The sequence below is a fragment of the Oncorhynchus nerka genome, linkage group LG21 (assembly GCF_034236695.1).
Source record: "Oncorhynchus nerka isolate Pitt River linkage group LG21, Oner_Uvic_2.0, whole genome shotgun sequence".
Classification (NCBI taxonomy): Eukaryota; Metazoa; Chordata; class Actinopteri; order Salmoniformes; family Salmonidae; genus Oncorhynchus; species Oncorhynchus nerka.
Genome location: NC_088416.1, coordinates 16,534,803 through 16,553,574, shown reverse-complemented (window position 1 = coordinate 16,553,574; position 18,772 = coordinate 16,534,803). Strand labels below are relative to the sequence as shown.

Here is an 18,772-nt window from a genome sequence, read left to right as displayed (position 1 = left end):
GTTAAATAGCCATCACTAGCCAAGCACCACCCGGTTACTCAACCCCGCACCTTAGAAGCTGTAGCCCTATATACATAGACGTGGAATCACTGGTCACTTTATTAATGGAACACTAGTCACTTTTAAAAAAATTACATACTGCTTTGATCAGTTCATATGTATGTACTGTTTTCTATTCTACTGTATTTTAGTCAATGCCACTCCGACATTGCTCGTCCTAATATTTATATACACTGCTCAAAAAAATAAAGGGAACACTTAAACAACACAATGTAACTCCAAGTCAATCACACTTCTGTGAAATCAAACTGTCCACTTAGGAAGCAACACTGATTGACAATAAATGTCACATGCTGTTGTGCAAATGGAATAGACAACAGGTGGAAATTATAGGCAATTAGCAAGACACCCCCAATAAAGGAGTGGTTCTGCAGGTGGTGACTACAGACCACTTTTCAGTTCCTATGCTTCCTGGCTGATGTTTTGGTCAATTTTGAATGCTGGCGGTGCTTTCACTCTAGTGGTAGCATGAGACGGAGTCTACAACCCACACAAGTGGCTCAGGTAGTGCAGCTCATCCAGGATGACACATCAATGCGAGCTGTGGCAAGAAGGTTTGCTGTGTCTGTCAGCGTAGTGTCCAGAGCATGGAGGCGCTACCAGGAGACAGGCCAGTACATCAGGAGACGTGGAGGAGGCCGTAGGAGGCCAACAACCCAGCAGCAGGACCGCTACCTCCGCCATTGTGCAAGGAGGAGCAGGAGGAGCACTGCCAGAGCCCTGCAAAATGACCTCCAGCAGGCCACAAATGTGCATGTGTCTGCTCAAACGGTCAGAAACAGACGCCATAAGGGTGGTATGAGGGCCCGACGTCCACAGGTGGGGGTTGTGCTTACAGCCCAACACCGTGCAGGATGTTTGGCATTTGCCAGAGAACACCAAGATTGGCAAATTTGACACTGGCGCCCTGTGCTCTTCACAGATGAAAGCAGGTTCACACTGAGCACATGTGACAGACGTGCCTGCAACATCCTCCAGCATGACCCGTTTGGCGGTGGGTCAGTCATGGGGTGGCATTTCTTTGGGGGGCCGCTCAGCCCTCCATGTACTCGCCAGAGGTAGCCTGACTGCCATTAGGTACCGAGATGAGATCCTCAGACCCCTTGTGAGACCATATGCTGATGCGGTTGGCCCTGGGTTCCTCCTAATGCAAGACGATGCTAGACCTCATGTGGCTGGAGTGTGTCAGCAGTTCCTGCAAGAGGAAGGCATTGATGATATGGACTGGCCCGCCCGTTCCCCAGACCTGAATCCAATTGAGCACATCTGGGACATCATGTCTCGCTCCATCCACCAACGCCATGTTGCACCACAGACTGTCCAGGAGTTGGCGGATGCTTTAGTCCAGGTATGGGAGGAGATCCCTCAGCAGACCATCCGTCACCTCATCAGGAGCATGCCCAGGCATTGTAGGGAGGTCATACAGGCACGTGGAGGCCACACTCACTACTGAGCCTCATTTTGACTTGTTTTAAGGACATTACATCAAAGTTGGATCAGCCTGTAGTGTGGTTTTCCACTTTAATTTTGAGTGTGACTCCAAATCCAGACCTCCATGGGTTGATAAATTTGATTTCCATTGATAATTTTTGTGTGATTTTGTTGTCAGCACATTCAACTATGTAAAGAAAAAAGTATTTAATAAGAATATTTCATTCATTCAGATCCAGGATGTGTTATTTTAGTGTTCCCTTTATTTTTTTGAGCAGTGTATTTCTTAATTTCATTATTTTACTTTTAGATTTGTGTGCATTATTGTGACTTGTTAGATAGTACTGCACTGTTGGAGCTAGGAACACAAGCATCTTGCTACACCCGCAATAACATCTGCTAAATATGTGTATGTGACCAATAGAATTTGATTTGATTTGAACCAGCTACCTTGCGATTTACACCAAAAGTTCCAAACCTCTTGACAATGTCAATAGTGCCTATAGTGGCAGTTGCATGAATCAAAATCTCCATTGAATCTTCTTTTTAGGGGTAGGCAGGATGTCTGTCAACCTACCTAAGGGGTCCCCTGTCATCCTGTACCGGCCCTGGGTGCCAAGCGCCAGAACAAAAATTCTACTTGGCATTTTTCAACTGACTTAAAATGGCTGACAACTCAGTATAAACTGGCACTAGGATTTTATCAGGGGGTCATATGGGCTCATAAAATGTATTTCAATGCACTACATTGGCATCATTATGCTGATACATAATACCCATGGTCTTTAGCCAAGTCTCCCTGATTTAGCTCATATTTCTTTTCAGAATGGGTTGAGTCCTGTACTCCCCTCCCCTTGGGCGCATCACAGAAGTGACAGCTCCCACTGAGCGAGCAATGAGTCAAAGAAGGGAAAATGTGTACTATGACAAAATAATCAGTTTACTATTCACATGCAAAGCGATTGGTTGACATTTTGAAAAGGCAATACCTGGAAGCATCTGCATAACATTTCCATAATGTAGTCTATTGGGCACAACACTGAGGATGAAAAAAGTCACCATTACTGGCCCAAAAGAGAACATGACTTCAATTTGAAATTATTACTATTAGCTAACTCTCAGCTTACTCTCACCCCCCCCCCCATACCCCTTTAAAATTCTACCCAAAAACCATATTTTGGTATTTGTTTCATTAATCCATTGTTGACATAGTCCTGAAAAGTTTTGCTTGTCAGCCATCAGGTTTTCTAGATATGTAACCTAACTACAGAAATCATCCCCGTATGATGCATTTTCCTTTAAATATTTTGTCTTGCCCACTCACCCTATGAATACACAAACCATGTCTCAATTGTCTCTTGGCTTAAAAATCCTTGTTTAACCTGTCTCCACTCCATCTACACTGAAGTGGATTTAGCAAATGACATCAATAAGGGATCATTGCTTTCACCTGGATCACCTGGTCAGTCTGTCATGGAAAGAGCAGGTGTTTCTAAATGTATACTCAGTGTATATAAACAGTTAACAAGCCTTGTGGGAGAGAGAGGAGCAGGAGAGGAGGGTTGGTGTGCGTATGGGGACACAGAAGGGTATGACACGGCTGGCTGCACTGAGACAAGACCCCTGTGACAGCCAGGAACATCTTGTCACACCGCCACAGAGACTGTCGTGTCATAAGCTCTGGACACCGCCAAAATGCAACGGGGGTGAGTGGACCTCCGTGTTTTACGGCACCAGTTTGCACAATTATGCTAAGATTAGCAGAATAGTGACTAATGTATTTGTCAAGACCTAAACAAGCACACATATTCAAATACACATACAGAAGATACAGTACATACTCCCTCACAAAAAGACCAAGACACAAACGAAATCCAACACATAACACACACACACACACACACACACACACGCAGGCAGGCAGGCAACTCAACTGGCAACATATTGCATGACTAAGCTTCTGTCCAGCTTCCAGGCTGTGGGTGGCAGACTGTCTTCCCACAACTGAGGAATAGCAGCATGACCCCCAAGCGCCCCCCATCACTCTCGCTTCCCTTATCATCTGCCACCCTGCATCACTGTCACCCCTGGGCAGAGCCAGTCTCTCCCCGAGGTGCTAAGCAAACCTCTTTATACTCCCCCTCACCTGCAACACCAACACAACAATGCTGCATATATGTGTTGGGGAAAAAATCTAAAAACTGCTTCACTTGTGAGTTATAACATTATAGCAAAACTGCTTCACTCAAGTTATACCATGTGTCTTATAATTTAACAACATAACATTGCATTGTTGTTTTTTACTCAAATTGATCTCCTGAGCTGGATAACTTTCCCCCATGTTGAAAACAACCTTTACAGTGTACCGTATGTATTAATAGCTAAATAAGATGAGGTTCTGTTGGTTGGAGTGTGATGCTTCGAACACCAGGATTGTGGTTTTGATTCACAATCAGAAATTGATACCAAGTCACTATGATAGCAAGTCAGTATGGATCATAATGTATGCTAAATGGTCAGCAATGCATTTTGGGATGGAATAGTAGTTGAAAGGTGCAGATCACGCTTGCTTCATTATTCCGCAACTGTGATATTTCACAGGAATGTTGAAGTTTACTGGTCTGTCCATAGTCATGTTAAACAAACTTCTTTATACTGGCAAACTTCGAGCAAGACGCTACCACGCAAATTGATGATGCCTGCCACAGTTGGTCCAGTCCTATCACATTTTATGTCTATTTCCAGGTAGATCTCAACTTGACCTAAAAAGACAAAACAGAACTCTTTTTCCTTTATGCAATCCATCATATTTCCCAATCTTGAGGCCTGCGTTACAATTGAGAATGCAATTTGTTCCACAATAGGACCGGGACAAAACTGTGTCAATCGCATCTCCAGTAGAAGGAATAACCATGGGCACACGATGAATCACTCAGTTGCCAGCTCAAAATGGATGAAAGCATTTGAAAATCCTCTTTAGATATGTACAATCTTCACAGCACAAAATTAAACAAATTGGCATACTCATAATAAACCTTAAGCACCATGTGAAATTCGCAACCTTTGTCTTTTCGGAACCATCACAACCATCACAATGAACCATCACAATGTTCATAAATGCTTCAATCAAGCATTTTTCTGTAATAACTTAATGGTAAATTTAGCTGTGATTGAGTTGTATAGTAAGTACATTAAACAGCATGCTATCTTCTACTGAATTCATCAAGGATTCAGAGACATACTGGCCTGTTAACAATACCTCTCCTTGAAGAAGCAGTGGACACATCTGGTATGGTATTTCTTAATGAAATGGTGTTTTTCATAAAGATAACACGGCAGTCAGAGGAGGCTGGTGGGCGGAGATATAATTGTAATGACTGGAATGGAATCGGTGACAAGGTATCAAACATGGTTTTGATAAAGTTCAATGTGTTCCATTCCAGCCGTTACAGCCTACCAGCCTCCTTTGATGACAGTGTGAAATTTAATGGGTAGGGCTCTTACTCACATCCGATCATCATCATCGCCACGGCGAAGAGCTTTTCTCCGTCGGTGGTGGGGGCGATGTTGCCGAAGCCGATGCTGGTCAGGCTGGTCATAGTGAAGTACAGGGAAGTGATGTAGACCGAGTCCTTGCTTGGCCCGCCCTCCCACCTACCGGAGCCACTGGCGTTGAAGCGGTACGGCGTCCCCACCGATTCGCTCAATATGTAGAGCCAGCTGTCCATCCTCACACTGTTGGTGTTCTCGTCGATGACCTCGTAGTCGCCGATGCTGTACCAGATGCAGGCCAACCAGTGGGCGGCCAGGCCAAAGACGCACACCAGCAGGACCAGGACAGCGGCCCCGTACTCAATATAGTGGTCCAGTTTACGGGCCACCCGGCCCAAGCGAAGCAGACGGACTACTTTGAGGGAGCTGAAGAGACTGCTGATGCCCTGATGTGTAGAAAATAAGAGGGGAATGGTTAGGCTTAGAGAGAGAATGAAAAGTAATTTAAATTTTTTAAATTGAACCTTTATTTAACTACGCATGTCAGTTAAGAACAAATTCTTATTTACATTGACGTCCTACACCGGCCAAACCTGGACGATGCTGGGCAAAATGTGTGCCGCCTTATGGGACTCCCAATCATGGCCTGTTGAGATACTGTAGTGACGCCTCAAGCACTGAGATGCAGTACCTTAGACCGCTGCGCCTCTCGGGAGCCCATTATCCATTGTTCTAACTATTTTAATAACTGTTCATTCATTGATTAAAGATAAACTGGAAGGGTCTCAACAGTGAACCCTGTGGAACTCCACTCCCTAAAACACTGTACAGTATATTCTGCATATGGATTTGGTACCATGGTGCAGTTCCCTGTTGTGTTGGTGATAATGAATACAATGCCATTAGCAATAAAATAAAATATTAGCCGGAGGGTATGCTTTACAACATGCTACTTCTACAAAACATCACTTTGCTACAGAAGCTGGTTTAGTGAAGAATTCCACACTGCCGTGTGACAGAATAACAGTTATTTGGGTCCTGGACCAACCTTTGGAAAGTACAGTATTGGAATTAATTTAGCCCGGGGTTACTTTTGTTTTCATCGATGGGCACAGAGCAGGCACCCAAAATTAATGTTCCAGGATCTTACTCCGATAATGGTATGTGAAAGAGTACTAGGGAGGACGGGTTTCTGATTCATTTGGAGATGACACATTTAATTCCAGCATTTAAATGAGTCACTCGTATGTGGCTTTATCAAAAATCCCATTATCCTCTTTTGCTTGCTCAATTTGAATCAAGCTCTTGGTGTCTTCAAACGTCAAAATGTGATGTGAAATCAACGGCTCATCAAATCTAGATTCCCTAAAACATTTAAGACAGCGTGGCATACTGTACAGAGAGGCTGAGATGTACCAGGCGCTTCCCGAAAGGGTGAATCTACATTTAGTACTGAAGGCAAGCACATAATGCAGTGCGGTTTATGTAATCTCACTAGCCTCTGCTCGCATCCGAATCCACGACGTGTGTGAAACAACTGCATCAAGCTATTTTCAGTTCACCAGGGACACATTCATAATGCAATTACTTTCAACTACAAAACGCTGAAATGTGTCCCTGTAGCAACTTGAATGTCTCACTACAATTGTCAATGAATACAACAAGGTCACTGTGCTGAAAGCCTTTGCTTCAGAGGAGCAGAATGGATGCTAGCTGCACAATGCTTGTATCTGAAGCACAGCACCGAATGAAAAGGAAGGATAACCTGCGTTGACAAGTGCAGCAAAGGCACATGCAGCGCCCACAGGCTTTGTGGGAGCTCACTGTGGGGGTGCTATAATCTTTCGCCACACCACAATTCGTGCAACAACAGGCACACAACAGAACAGCACATAACACTGGAGAGGTGGCCAGGAAATATGGTGGTTTCTGCACTTTTGTTTTGGTTCTAAGTTACAATGCCCAAAGGGCAAAAGCAGTGTTTTGACTTGTTAATTAAGCTATAATTGGCTAACAATGTTTGTTGTTTGACCCTTGAAGCGTGTGTTTATTCATTTTTTAAATGTAATATTGACCTTTATCTGTGCCTTCTGTAGTACAGATCATTTTACTCTGATAATACTGTACTTGGGCGTAGGTTAGAATGGTATCACTTGCAGCATCTGTTGATTACTTTAAGGTTATCAAGACTAGCGTGTGGATCAAGACGATCTGGACCACCCTACAAAGGCCTGTGTGCCAAGTTTGATTACAGTGTTGTATACTACAGAATGTCTCGAAGAGGCATCAGAAAAATGTGCTGTTTTACCAGCCTCCAATCCCTGTGTTCTTTTTAATATGTTAGAGGGATCTTGTCTGACTTTTTAGCCTCTATTCACAGTATTCCCCAGCGACCATTAGGCAACTGCAGGGGATGACATTTCTACTGCTGAGAAGTCCAGTCGGTGTCTATTACGCTACAATGATGTGGCGAGCTTTCCAAGAGTCAACGATGTGGTAAGCTTTCCAGATCCATAAACAATGTGTGTGTCTATTTGTGTTCTGTCTGTGTGTCTTCATTCATATCCATCCATCCACAAACACACAGACCCCAGTTAGCAAACAAACCACTGACCTCATCAACGTTCTCGAAGGCGTTGATGACGTCGTACGGCAGGCAGGAGAGCAGGTCGATGACGAACCACGTCTTCACGTAGTTCATCCGGATCAGCTTGGGGTCTGAGATGACCTCTCCGGCTGGCCCCACAAACGTGGTATGGAAGTTGAGCACGATGTCCACCAGAAAGATGACATCCACGATGCTGTCCACCACCAGCCAGGTAACGTTGTTCTGCTTGGTCTGGAGGATTAGAGTAGAGAATCTTTGTTACTTAAGTAGTAGAGTAGAGAATCTTTATTACTTAAGTAGTAGAGTAGAGAATATTTATTAATTAAGTAGTAGAGTAGAGAATATTTGTTACTTAAGTAGTAGAGTAGAGAATATTTATTAATTAAGTAGTAGAGTAGAGAATATTTGTTACTTAAGTAGTAGAGTAGATCATCTTTATTACTTAAGTAGTAGAGTAGATAATATTTGTTACTTAAGTAGTTGAGTAGAGAATATTTGTTACTTAAGTAGTTGAGTAGAGAATCTTTATTACTTAAGGAGTTGAGTAGAGAATGAATATAAGTTATCCCTGAGTGGCAAATTACTTTACAGCTGGTACATAGTCAATAAAAGTACACACAAACAAAATAAAAATCCCCCCAAAACAACTTGCTAAGGTTCGGTTTGGGGTTTAGAGTAAGGGTTAAGGTTAGGGTGAGTGGGTAGTTGAAGAGAGTTTAGACCTTGAATGAGACGTTGTAGGGCACCATGATGGCTGTGTAGAAGGTCAGGATGAGGATGACCCAGTCCCAGGTGGTCTTGAAGGCGCAGTAGTGGAGGATGATGTGGGGAGGAGTTTTAGGCGTCTCCTGCTTGTACTGCGGGAGGATGTCTGAGCCCAGCTGGAGAACCTACGTTTTTGGTTAAGAAACAGTTGGTAACAAGTCATGAATGAGTCAGTGTTTTGGCAGCTAGCTACCTTGAATAAGCATGGTGGAACAAGTGTGTCATCTGTTTCTCCTGCTTATTCACCATTTCAGGTGTGCGTTTTTTACCTAGTGTACATAAAAATATGACAACATTTTAGTTTGTTATGACAGGGTCTCTTATTGTATGTTAGCGATAACTTTGACATAACACTCATAATATAAAATAGTAAGTCATGACAATATAATGACCACATTCTGTAGTCTTTTGGACCGCACAAAGACAGTTCAGTGTTGCCTTGATTTCATCTCTCAGTATCTCTTGGATAGTGTGACATAACTCTCTATCCCAATCAATATAACATACAAAAAGTGGAATTCCTCTCTCCCTTAATATATTTTGTAAATAAATTCATGTAACTTTCCAGGATCAACAAACAAACAAACTGTAGCCATTTTGTTTTATCTAAGCTACAGTAGCAAGCTCATCTTCCCATTAGTAAACAGAGCACCTTATCTGACCATCTAAACACAATTAGCTTTTCCACCATTTTTCAAGAAACAGGATGTTGCTAGAAGATGGTGGTGGTAAGACATCTTGGACTAGTCCCAGAAGATGATCTGCCCAAACAATCAGTCCCCTTGGGATATCAGAGGACTAGACTTTATTTCTAGCCTAGGGATTTTCAGAGGACTAAGGACTATTCAATCAAACCAGTATTGTTGTATGGTATATACACTGTAGACTGTAGCATAGACGGCTGCATTATTCAGAGTAAAAAAAGTGTAAGTGTGCCAGTAATAATCAAGTCCATAAACAAGTCAAACATTCCTGAAGCAGATTTAATTGAATCCTGCTCCTGCTGACATCTCTGCCCTTTTACGCACTGATTATAAGTGAGTGCACTGGTTATAAGTCACTCTGGATGAGAGAGTCTGCTAAATTAGTAATGTAAATGTACATTTAGGTTACACATCTCCACAGCAAAGGTCATAGGTCAGAGTTCCCCGATGGGACAAATTCTTTGTCAAATACAATATCTGTTTCGGCTTCTTGCGGTCAAATGCGTACAAATGCATTCCTGCCCCCCGACCATGCGCTCAAGTCCACTGCTGAATGTAATTGGGGACTTCTGCCATAAGGATTTATGGTCAGGACAATATATAGAGTGATCATTCATATTAGAGTTGTGTCTGTCTGCAGAGTTACAGTTGCCCAGGTGGCCAAGGGCTTGTGGTCTACTGCTTTGGGAATGGAAAGACACACTTCATTTAGCTCAGAAGTAGTGAGCGAGTATGGGGACAGGATTAGGCATTTCATTTGAAGCTAAACAGAAGTGGGCTTGGAAATATGAGATGGGTGCTCCTTCCAGAAACACTTAGGCAGATGAGTGCTTATCAACGGGGACAGCAGCACACACTCTACCTCAGCCAGACGAGAGTGCTTGTGGACGTTCTCGCCCTTGTGGACGGTGGGCGCCAGCTGCTGCAACACTCCCCGGCTGCTCGTCAGGGCCCGAGTGAGCCGAGCGAATTTACCCCATCCTGAATGACAGAGTCAAAGAAATGTGGAATACCAAATCAACCCATATCCACAATGAAGACTGAATCATGCTGCATTTAAACAAATGTAACACTGAGCTAAATTCAAACTGAATTTTCAAGCTACTACTACGTAGGCATATCTGTAAATCTGAAAAGATTTACTAGGTGTATTCAATATTACGGAAATTATTCATAGCACATTTGATGGCAAATGGAACTAATACCATATTCTTATACCTATCCATTTCTTTCAGATCTGCATGAACTGCCTAAAAACAATGGCTAGCTAGCAGTTGATTTGGAATTCTGAGAAAGTCCAACATTACTCGCTCAAATTATCAGACAAAAATGTAAGTTGTAAGATGAAATGATGCACTGTGTTCTCTCTCAATAATGTCAGCAACCCACATTTGTAGCTGTCTAAAACCAATTGTATCTACTATCCTCAGCTTGATCCTGTCCTCATTAAAACAGAATCTTCCTTAGATTATCTGAAATTCAGGGTCACGCCAACCTTTCACAGAGTCATCCTCAATGGGCTGTTTGAATGCAGTGATGTCACTGAAGGTGCACAGAAACAACACCACCTTGTCCTGCTCATTCCTGATAGGAGCGATCTTAACAAAGAACCACACCGGCATCCCTGTAGGAAACACAAAATCCCGTTATGATATCTGTTCATATTCTAATGTATCTCATAAGTAATTGATGTAACAATTGAATTTGATATGATTCAATCAACAGAGAGCAAAGAAACACTTACGATTCTTCTTATACATGAGAATTTCGAACGAATTCATCTCATAATTCTCAAAGATCTGTTGCACTTTCTCACCCGTCTCCTTGTCTGTGAGCTCCCCATACATGAAACTGAAAATGGCATTGTTGGTGCTAATTTACATACAAAACAAATAAAACCGGATAATACATTCAGATTCTACCAGAAGTTAGGCAGATGTGACACTGTTCTTGAAACTAATTATCCCAGTTACAAAGGCCTCACGAAAAACATTGTGGCACATAAACAACATGGTTAAGCCTCTGCATAAGCACTGGTCACAGCGAATGTCATGTTGAATTGACATACAGTTGAATTCGGTAGTTTACATACACCTTATCCAAATACATTTAAACTCAGTTTTTCACAATTCCTGACATTTAATCGTTGTAAAAATTCCCTATCATAGGTCAGTTAGGATCACCACTTTATTTTAAGAATGTGAAATGTCAGAATAATAGTGGAGAGAATGATTTATTTCAGCTTTTATTTCTTTCATCACATTCCCAGTGGGTCAGAAGTTTACATACACTCAATTAGTATTTGGTAGCATTGCCTTTAAATTGTCTAACTTGGGTCAAACGTTTCAGGTAGCCTTCCACAAGCTTCCCACAATTAATTTGATTAATTTTGGCCCATTCCTCCTGACAGAGCTGGTGTAACTGAATCAGGTTTGTAGGCCTCCTTGCTCACACATGCTTTTTCAGTTCTGCCCACAAATCTTCTATAGGATTGAGGTAAGGGCTTTGTGATGGCCACTCCAATACCTTGACTTTGTTGTCCTTAAGCCATTTTGCCACAACTTTGGAAGTATGCTTGGGGTCATTGTCCATTTGGAAGACCCATTTTTGACCAAGCTTTAACTTCCTGACCGATGTCTTGAGATGTTGCTTCAATATATCCACATAATTTTCCTACCTCATGAAGCCATCTATTTTGTAAAGCACGCCCACACCATGATGCTGCCCCCCCCCCCCCCCGTTGGGTTGGTGTTCTTCGGCTTGCAAGCCTCCCCCTTTTTCCTCCAAACATAACGATGGTCATTATGGCCAAACAGTTCTATTTTTGTTTCATCAGACCAGAGGACATTTCTCCAAAATGTACGATCTTTGTCCCCATGTGCAGTTGTAAACCGCAATCTGACTTTTTTATGGCGGTTTTGGAGCAGTGGCTTCTTCCTTGATGAGCTGCCTTTCAGGTTATGTCGATATAGGACTCGTTTTACTGTGGATATAGATATGTTTGTACCGGTTTCCTCCAGCATCTTCACAAGGTCCTTTGCTGTTGTTCTGGTATTGAGTTGCACTTTCCGCACCAAAGTACGTTCATCTCTAGGAAACAGAACACATCTCCTTCCTGAGCGGTATGACGGCTGCGTGGTTCCATGGTGTTTATATTTGCGTATTATTGTTTGTACAGATGAACGTGGTACTTTCAGGCATTTGGAAATTGCACCCAAGGATGAACCAGACTTGTGGAGGTCTACAATTTTTTTCTGATGTCTTGGCTGATTTCTTTTGATTTTCCCATGATGTCAAGCAAAGAGGCACTGAGTTTGAAGGTAGGCCTTGAAATACATCCACAGGTACACCTCCAATTGACTCAAATTATGTCAATTAGCCTATCAGAAGCTTCTTTAGCCATGACATCATTTTCTGGAATTTTCCAAGCTGTTTAAAGGCACAGTCAACTTAGTGTATGTAAACTTCTGACCCACTGGAATTGTGATACAGTGATAAGTGAAATAATCTGTCTGTAAACAATTGTTGGGAAAATTACTTGTGTCATGCACAAAGTAGATGTCCTAACTGACTTACCAAAAATATAGTTTTTTAACAAGAAATTTGTGGAGTGGTTGAAAAACTAGTTTTAATGACTCCAACCTAAGTGTATGTAAACTTCCGACTTCAACTGTACGTGTGCTACTTCAGAGGCATATTTGAATTCCTTAGTGCCTATATTGTTTTCTCCCATTCCAAAACACTTGACTGCTGTTGACTGAAATAACCTGAATTTGCATGGAAAAAAACATTGTAAACTTATGTCTTATTTGTTATGTAGTAATAATAGGATTACTAATGTATAGAATATACTGTATGTTTATAAACTGTGTCTCGAACCCAGATGAAGTCTATTCCTGGACTAAAAATCACTTATTATATATTTTCCATTGAGTATGACTTTAAATCGGGCAATCTGCAGTTCAAACAATAAAGTGGGCACCCTGCCATTATTTTTGGTTAACAAGCTGTGGGATGGGGCTGGAGAAATGTTACCACTCTCAAATTCATGGACAGAGCTATGGATACAAGAATTGACCATCCGTGATATTAAAATGATAGTTTTAACCGTGTTTTGAGGCTATAAAGTGTTTGTTTACAATATTCTTTACAAACAAAAGCATAAAACCAGATTTTATTTGGGGTTCTGATGGGGTATGACAGTATCTGTAAGTTATATTCAAGAATCATTGGGTATATATTATAATAATTTAAGTCTAAAAATGGATGTGCCAAATGCAGATTGCCCCTTTAAATCCAGGAGTAGGTTTAATCTGGGTCCAGGAAACCAGCCCGATATGTCTATATGTTATTGTAGATATACTGTATTTATAGTCTACTGTATAGTATTGCTGTCAGTGAAACAAAATGCTGACCCACAAAATCAGTGGTGCCATAATGCAGTCATAAGTAGCAAAGTGAGTACCTGCAGGTGCTACTCTTCTGCATGACCTCAGCACGGTGGTAACCGGAGAGCTTGCAGAAGCCGTCGTTGCTGTACACAATGGGCCAGTTCACAATCTGGGCATTGCCCAGAACAAAGTTGGTATCTGCCCAGGGAGGGAAAACATAAAACCTGTTCAGAAAGAACTGATAGAAACTACTACAGAACTATTAACTGTCTGTAACTCATTATTTGACTTGGAAGTCATAAAGGTACCTGGATGTAGGACTACATGTCTTCATTTCATGAAATCATTATTGTACTTTTAAAATGAAATTGAAAAACATGGCTCAAATCTATCCAAACCTGTACACATAAGTTATCTGTGTTCCTCGTATGTAAGACGACAGTTGATGATAGTTTTTTTTATTATGAATTATTGTTGTTAGAATGATATATTATTGGATGTAATGTATTTGTATTGTTTTAGTGAGTATTTGTATTGTGGCTGTGTAACTGCCCTTAGCTTCCCTGGGACTACAGGTGCAAATGATCTTTTGACTAACCCCAGTACATTTACATAGATGTTGCATTATCGTAATATTGATGTTGATTCATGTGTAATGTACACTATAAAAAAACGATTATAAATACAATTTTTTTTTTAAAATCAAAATTAGTAGTCAGCAACAAGTTAGAGTTAGGTAAAAACCAAGTATTACTGTAATACTGAGCATTACGGCACATTGTTGCATAATAACTGTTACCATCTACATCTATCTAGATAAATATCAAACAGACAAATTAGCGCATTGTAAAATAAAGTTTGAAGCATACTTAATATACTACCATACTTCTAAATATGTACTGCCAACTATAGTATGTGAATGTAGAGTTTATTGGACATGAAATACATGTCAAACTCCACTATAGAAACAGGGGAAAGAAAGAATCTAAAGCTTTGCCATGATGATACAGCATATTGGCAAAGATGTTTTACTTGTTGTGGAAATTGAATCCGAGGCTACTGCAACAAGGTTGAGAGAAGAGGGAAAACGTGACAGTGAAATCAATATGCTGTACACAAAATCCAACACTTTCACTGTTGCCGATATGACCAATACATCATCTGCCAGTATTATCGGTCAATATTAACCTGATTATTGCATACTTTTTCATTTGCAGAAAGCTACTACATTGAACCAGTTGAATCTTAAACATTGTTTAAAGAGGTTATGATACAACACCACATATCCCTCTTGTATAGTATCGGAACAGATTCAGGTGCTGATATCCATTGTACCACAACTTTTAACCTGGTAAATGGGGTCTTGCCTGTTTTAGTGCAACCTGACTAACATTATCATTGGCTGGGTCAGTGGTGCCAATCATTATAACATTGTCTATCATTGGCTAGGTTGGCAGTGATGCAGCAGTAGCAGTGACCTCAGAAGGTGCTGTGTTGTGTTTAAACATCAGGCGTCACTTTTAAGACTACATTCATTACAGTGTCATTAAATGGCCCGGTTCTAGGTGATGAGCCAGCACATTTGAAGCAGCTGGGTGTTTTGCCCTTCGACCTTAGCTGCCCCATTCCAAAACTCTCTGAGCAAACTGAGACGGGGACTACTCCATTTGTGAAGTGGTCTTGGCACCATTATACATAACCTATGTGTCTATAATGGGGTGGGTGTAAGAGAGAGCACAAGAGGTTTTCCTCTCTTGTCTAGCACACTCAGGGGATGTATGTTCCAAGCATTTCAGATCAGGAGTGCTGATCTAGGATCACGTCCCCCGTCATCTTATTCATTGTGATCTAAAAGGCAATAAACACTGATCCTAAATCCGCACTCCTACTCTGATTTATTTTGTATTTATAGTATACTTAATCTCGCTCTTATCTTAAGAAAATATGTATTCTTCATACATATTGACAACACAGACCGACATGAGAATGTCACGAGACCATCACAGACATTGGGTATGTCAAAACATAATGTTTCACAAGACTGGCACAACGCCTTGAAAACATGGGGAGTAGTAGGGAAACTGGAGGGAGTTTATCTACTAGAGTATATCCCACATAGGATAGTATCAGGAATGAAAACTTGGGAAGCAAGTGCAAAGAATATTTGAGGGTGAAGCTATTCACCACAAGTGAGGTCTAATGTGATAAAAAGTGGATAAGAAAAATGAGTCGACAGAACACAAACAAGTCTATGGTGGATGATTGGGGGAGGAACATAAAACGGTACATGACACCACTTTAAAACACTGTTAATACCTGTCTGTCTATGTGATAATGTCCAAACTGAAAAGTTAAAAAGAAAAGTGGTTAAAGCAAGAGGCAAAAAACAGTGTCAAAAACAGATAAAGTAATTAACCAAAACAAAAGTTCCCGTTTAGGTGCAGTACAGTTGACTGGTAAGGAATACCAATTGTAGACACAGCTATTTATTCGAGTTGTTCGTTGTAAAGACAACATCCATTAAATGCCATTATTGTTTGAATTGTTGAATCATTATTTGCATAGCATGCTGGCTGTATAAATGTATAAATCAAATAGGCTAATCAGCAAAAAAACGTTTTACAATGACTAGTGTCAAATATCGGTTAGTTGTCCTGAGTGTTTTGGTTTGAATTAAATCAATGTTTTTCAATGATTGGACAATATACTATCATCCACAGTGTTTCCTCCTACAAAATAAAAACGAACACATTCCTACCATTGGATCTTCGGACAATGTTCTCAAGAAAAGTGTTTTGTGGGGCCACAAGTCCTCGACGTCCACCTGCCATTCCGCCTCGTCATTCAACGTCGGTAAAAAAAGAACGCTTTTAGAGTGAAAGGATGCCTGAATGATCCGTATGATGATACAGCTGCTCAAATCTCCACTCGGTTGCTTGCATGGTCCCTGTTCTGCTTAGATATGATGAGTGGCAGAATCCCTCACCTCATGCTGTTCGACCGTTCGTTCCGTGGCTGTGCTCCCCCTGTTGAAGACAGGATGCATGCAGAGAGCGCATCACCTGTCTCTTGTCTCACATCTTTGCACATGAGTACCCCACCCCCACAATTGTGTGAAGGAATACGGAGTAGGTTACTAACAGCCCTGCGTTTAGGCTATGAAGAACACGTCAGGCCTTAAACTGGAACCCCAAAAATGGAAAACTGACTGGAAATGCGATTTTTTTTTTGCGCAGTCGATTCCGGGAAAAGAACACAGCTATATTGCACTTCACACTGGCTATTTGTGCGATCTCATCGCTTTTTTAGGCTAATAGGCCACTGAGGGGAATTGGAGGTAGCCCGCCTTCAGAAGTGCAAGGACTAGCATCCCAAGGACGCAACACACACAGAGAGAGAAAGAGAGAGCTACTTTCTAAATGTAATGCGTTAGTTAAGTTACTAGTTACATGTCAGGAATTGTAATCAGTGACGTAACTTTTGGATTACCCAAACTCAGTAACGCAATCTGATTACTTTCAGTTACTCTTGGATTTCTTTCCATTTAAAAGGAAAACTCCCCCCCCAAAACTTATTCTAAAAGTATTTTGGTATTTGTTTCATCAGTCCATTGTTGATATAGTCCCAAAATGTTTTGCATCATGCAAAATGCATGGTACTGGCTGTATCTCTATATTTTGAAAGTTATATATCTTTAAAACTTGATTGCTGACATGCAAAACATTTTGGGACTATATCAACAATGGACTGATGAAACAAATACCAAAATAGTTTTAGAAGAAGACAAAAAGGATCCATCAATCGCATTTGGTGTGTCATCATAATGGTCGCTGACTTGTGGTCAGACTTGCTCATGTGGAACAAGTTTAAAAACTTTTTTCAAAATGGCCTTGAATGTCATTGAGACAACAAAGGTGTAAATTTCAACTGTAAATTTCGGTGTTCCTCAAGGTTCCGTTTTAGGACCACTATTGTTTTCACTATATATTTTACCTCTTGGGGATGTCATTTGAAAACATAATGTTAACTTTGACTGCTATGCGGATGACACACAGCTGTACATTTCAATGAAACATGGTGAAGCACCAAAATTGCCCTCGCTAGAAGCATGTGTTTCAGACATAAGGAAGTGGATGGCTGCAAACTTTCGACTTTTAAACTCGGACAAAACAGAGATGCTTGTTCTAAGTCCCAAGAAACAAAGAGGTCTTCTGTTGAATCTGACAATCTTAATGGTTGTACAGCCGTCTCAAATAAAACTGTGAAGGACCTCGGCGTTACTCTGGACTCTGATCTCTCTTTTGAAGAACATATCAAGACTGTTTCAAGGACAGCTTTTTTCAATCTACGTAACATTGCAAAAATCAGAAACTTTCTGTCCAAAAATGATGCAGAAAAATTAATCCATGCTTTTGTCACTTCTAGGTTAGACTACCGCAATGCTCTATTTTCCCGGCTACCCGGATAAAGCACTAAATAAACTTCAGTTAGTGCTAAATACGGCTGCTAGAATCCTGACTAGAACCAAAAAATTTGATATTACTCCAGTGCTATCTTTGAGGGCTATACACGGCCTTGTCTCAGGATGGCAAGTTGGTGGTTGAGGATATCCCTCTAGTGGTGTGGGGGCTGTGCTTTGGCAAAGTGGGTGGGGTTATATCCTTCCTGTTTGGCCCTGTCCGGGGGTGTCATCGGATGGAGCCACAGTGTCTCCTGACCCCTCCTGTCTCAGCCTCCAATATGTATGCCTCAGTAGTTTGTGTCGGGGGGCTTAGGGTCAGTTTGTTATATTTGGAGTACTTCTCCTGTCCTATCCGGTGTCCTGTGTGAATTTAAGTATGCTCTCTCTAATTTTCTCTTTCTTTCTCTCTCTCGGAGGACCTGAGCCCTCGGACCATGCCTCAGGACTACCTGACATGATGACTCCTTGCTGTCCCCAGTCCACCTGGCCATGCTGCTGCTCCAGTTTCAACTGTTCTGCCTGTGATTATTATTATTTGACCATGCTGGTCATTTATGAACATTTGAACATCTTGGCCATGTTCTGTTATAATCTCCACCCGGCACAGCCAGAAGAGGACTGACCACCCCACATAGCCTGGTTCCTCTAGGTTTCTTCCTAGGTTTTGGCCTTTCTAGGGAGTTTTTCCTAGCCACCGTGCTTCTACACCTGCATTGCTTGCTGTTTGGGGTTTTAGGATGGGTTTCTGTACAGCACTTTGAGATATCAGCTGATGTACGAAAGGCTATATAAATACATTTGATTTGATTTGAAAGGTGTCAGTGTCCCCCCCCCCCCCACAAACATATTTTCTAAATTT

General features: G+C 41.4%; 1 protein-coding gene across 1 annotated transcript in view; it reads right to left on the bottom strand.

Moving 5' to 3' along the window:
• Positions 1–16,600, bottom strand: part of LOC115103973 (potassium voltage-gated channel subfamily H member 1-like) — a 59,404-nt gene extending 42,804 nt beyond the window's left edge. The window contains exons 1-8 of the mRNA XM_029625052.2: positions 16,210–16,600; positions 13,526–13,649; positions 10,805–10,911; positions 10,556–10,684; positions 9,923–10,041; positions 8,314–8,481; positions 7,598–7,822; positions 5,000–5,429 (exon numbers count right to left, since the gene is read on the bottom strand). Of these exons, the coding sequence (XP_029480912.1) occupies positions 5,000–5,429; positions 7,598–7,822; positions 8,314–8,481; positions 9,923–10,041; positions 10,556–10,684; positions 10,805–10,911; positions 13,526–13,649; positions 16,210–16,282 (1,375 nt within the window). The 5' untranslated portion in view covers positions 16,283–16,600. The remainder of the gene's footprint in view (positions 1–4,999; positions 5,430–7,597; positions 7,823–8,313; positions 8,482–9,922; positions 10,042–10,555; positions 10,685–10,804; positions 10,912–13,525; positions 13,650–16,209) is intronic.
• Positions 16,601–18,772: the final 2,172 nt, after the last annotated feature.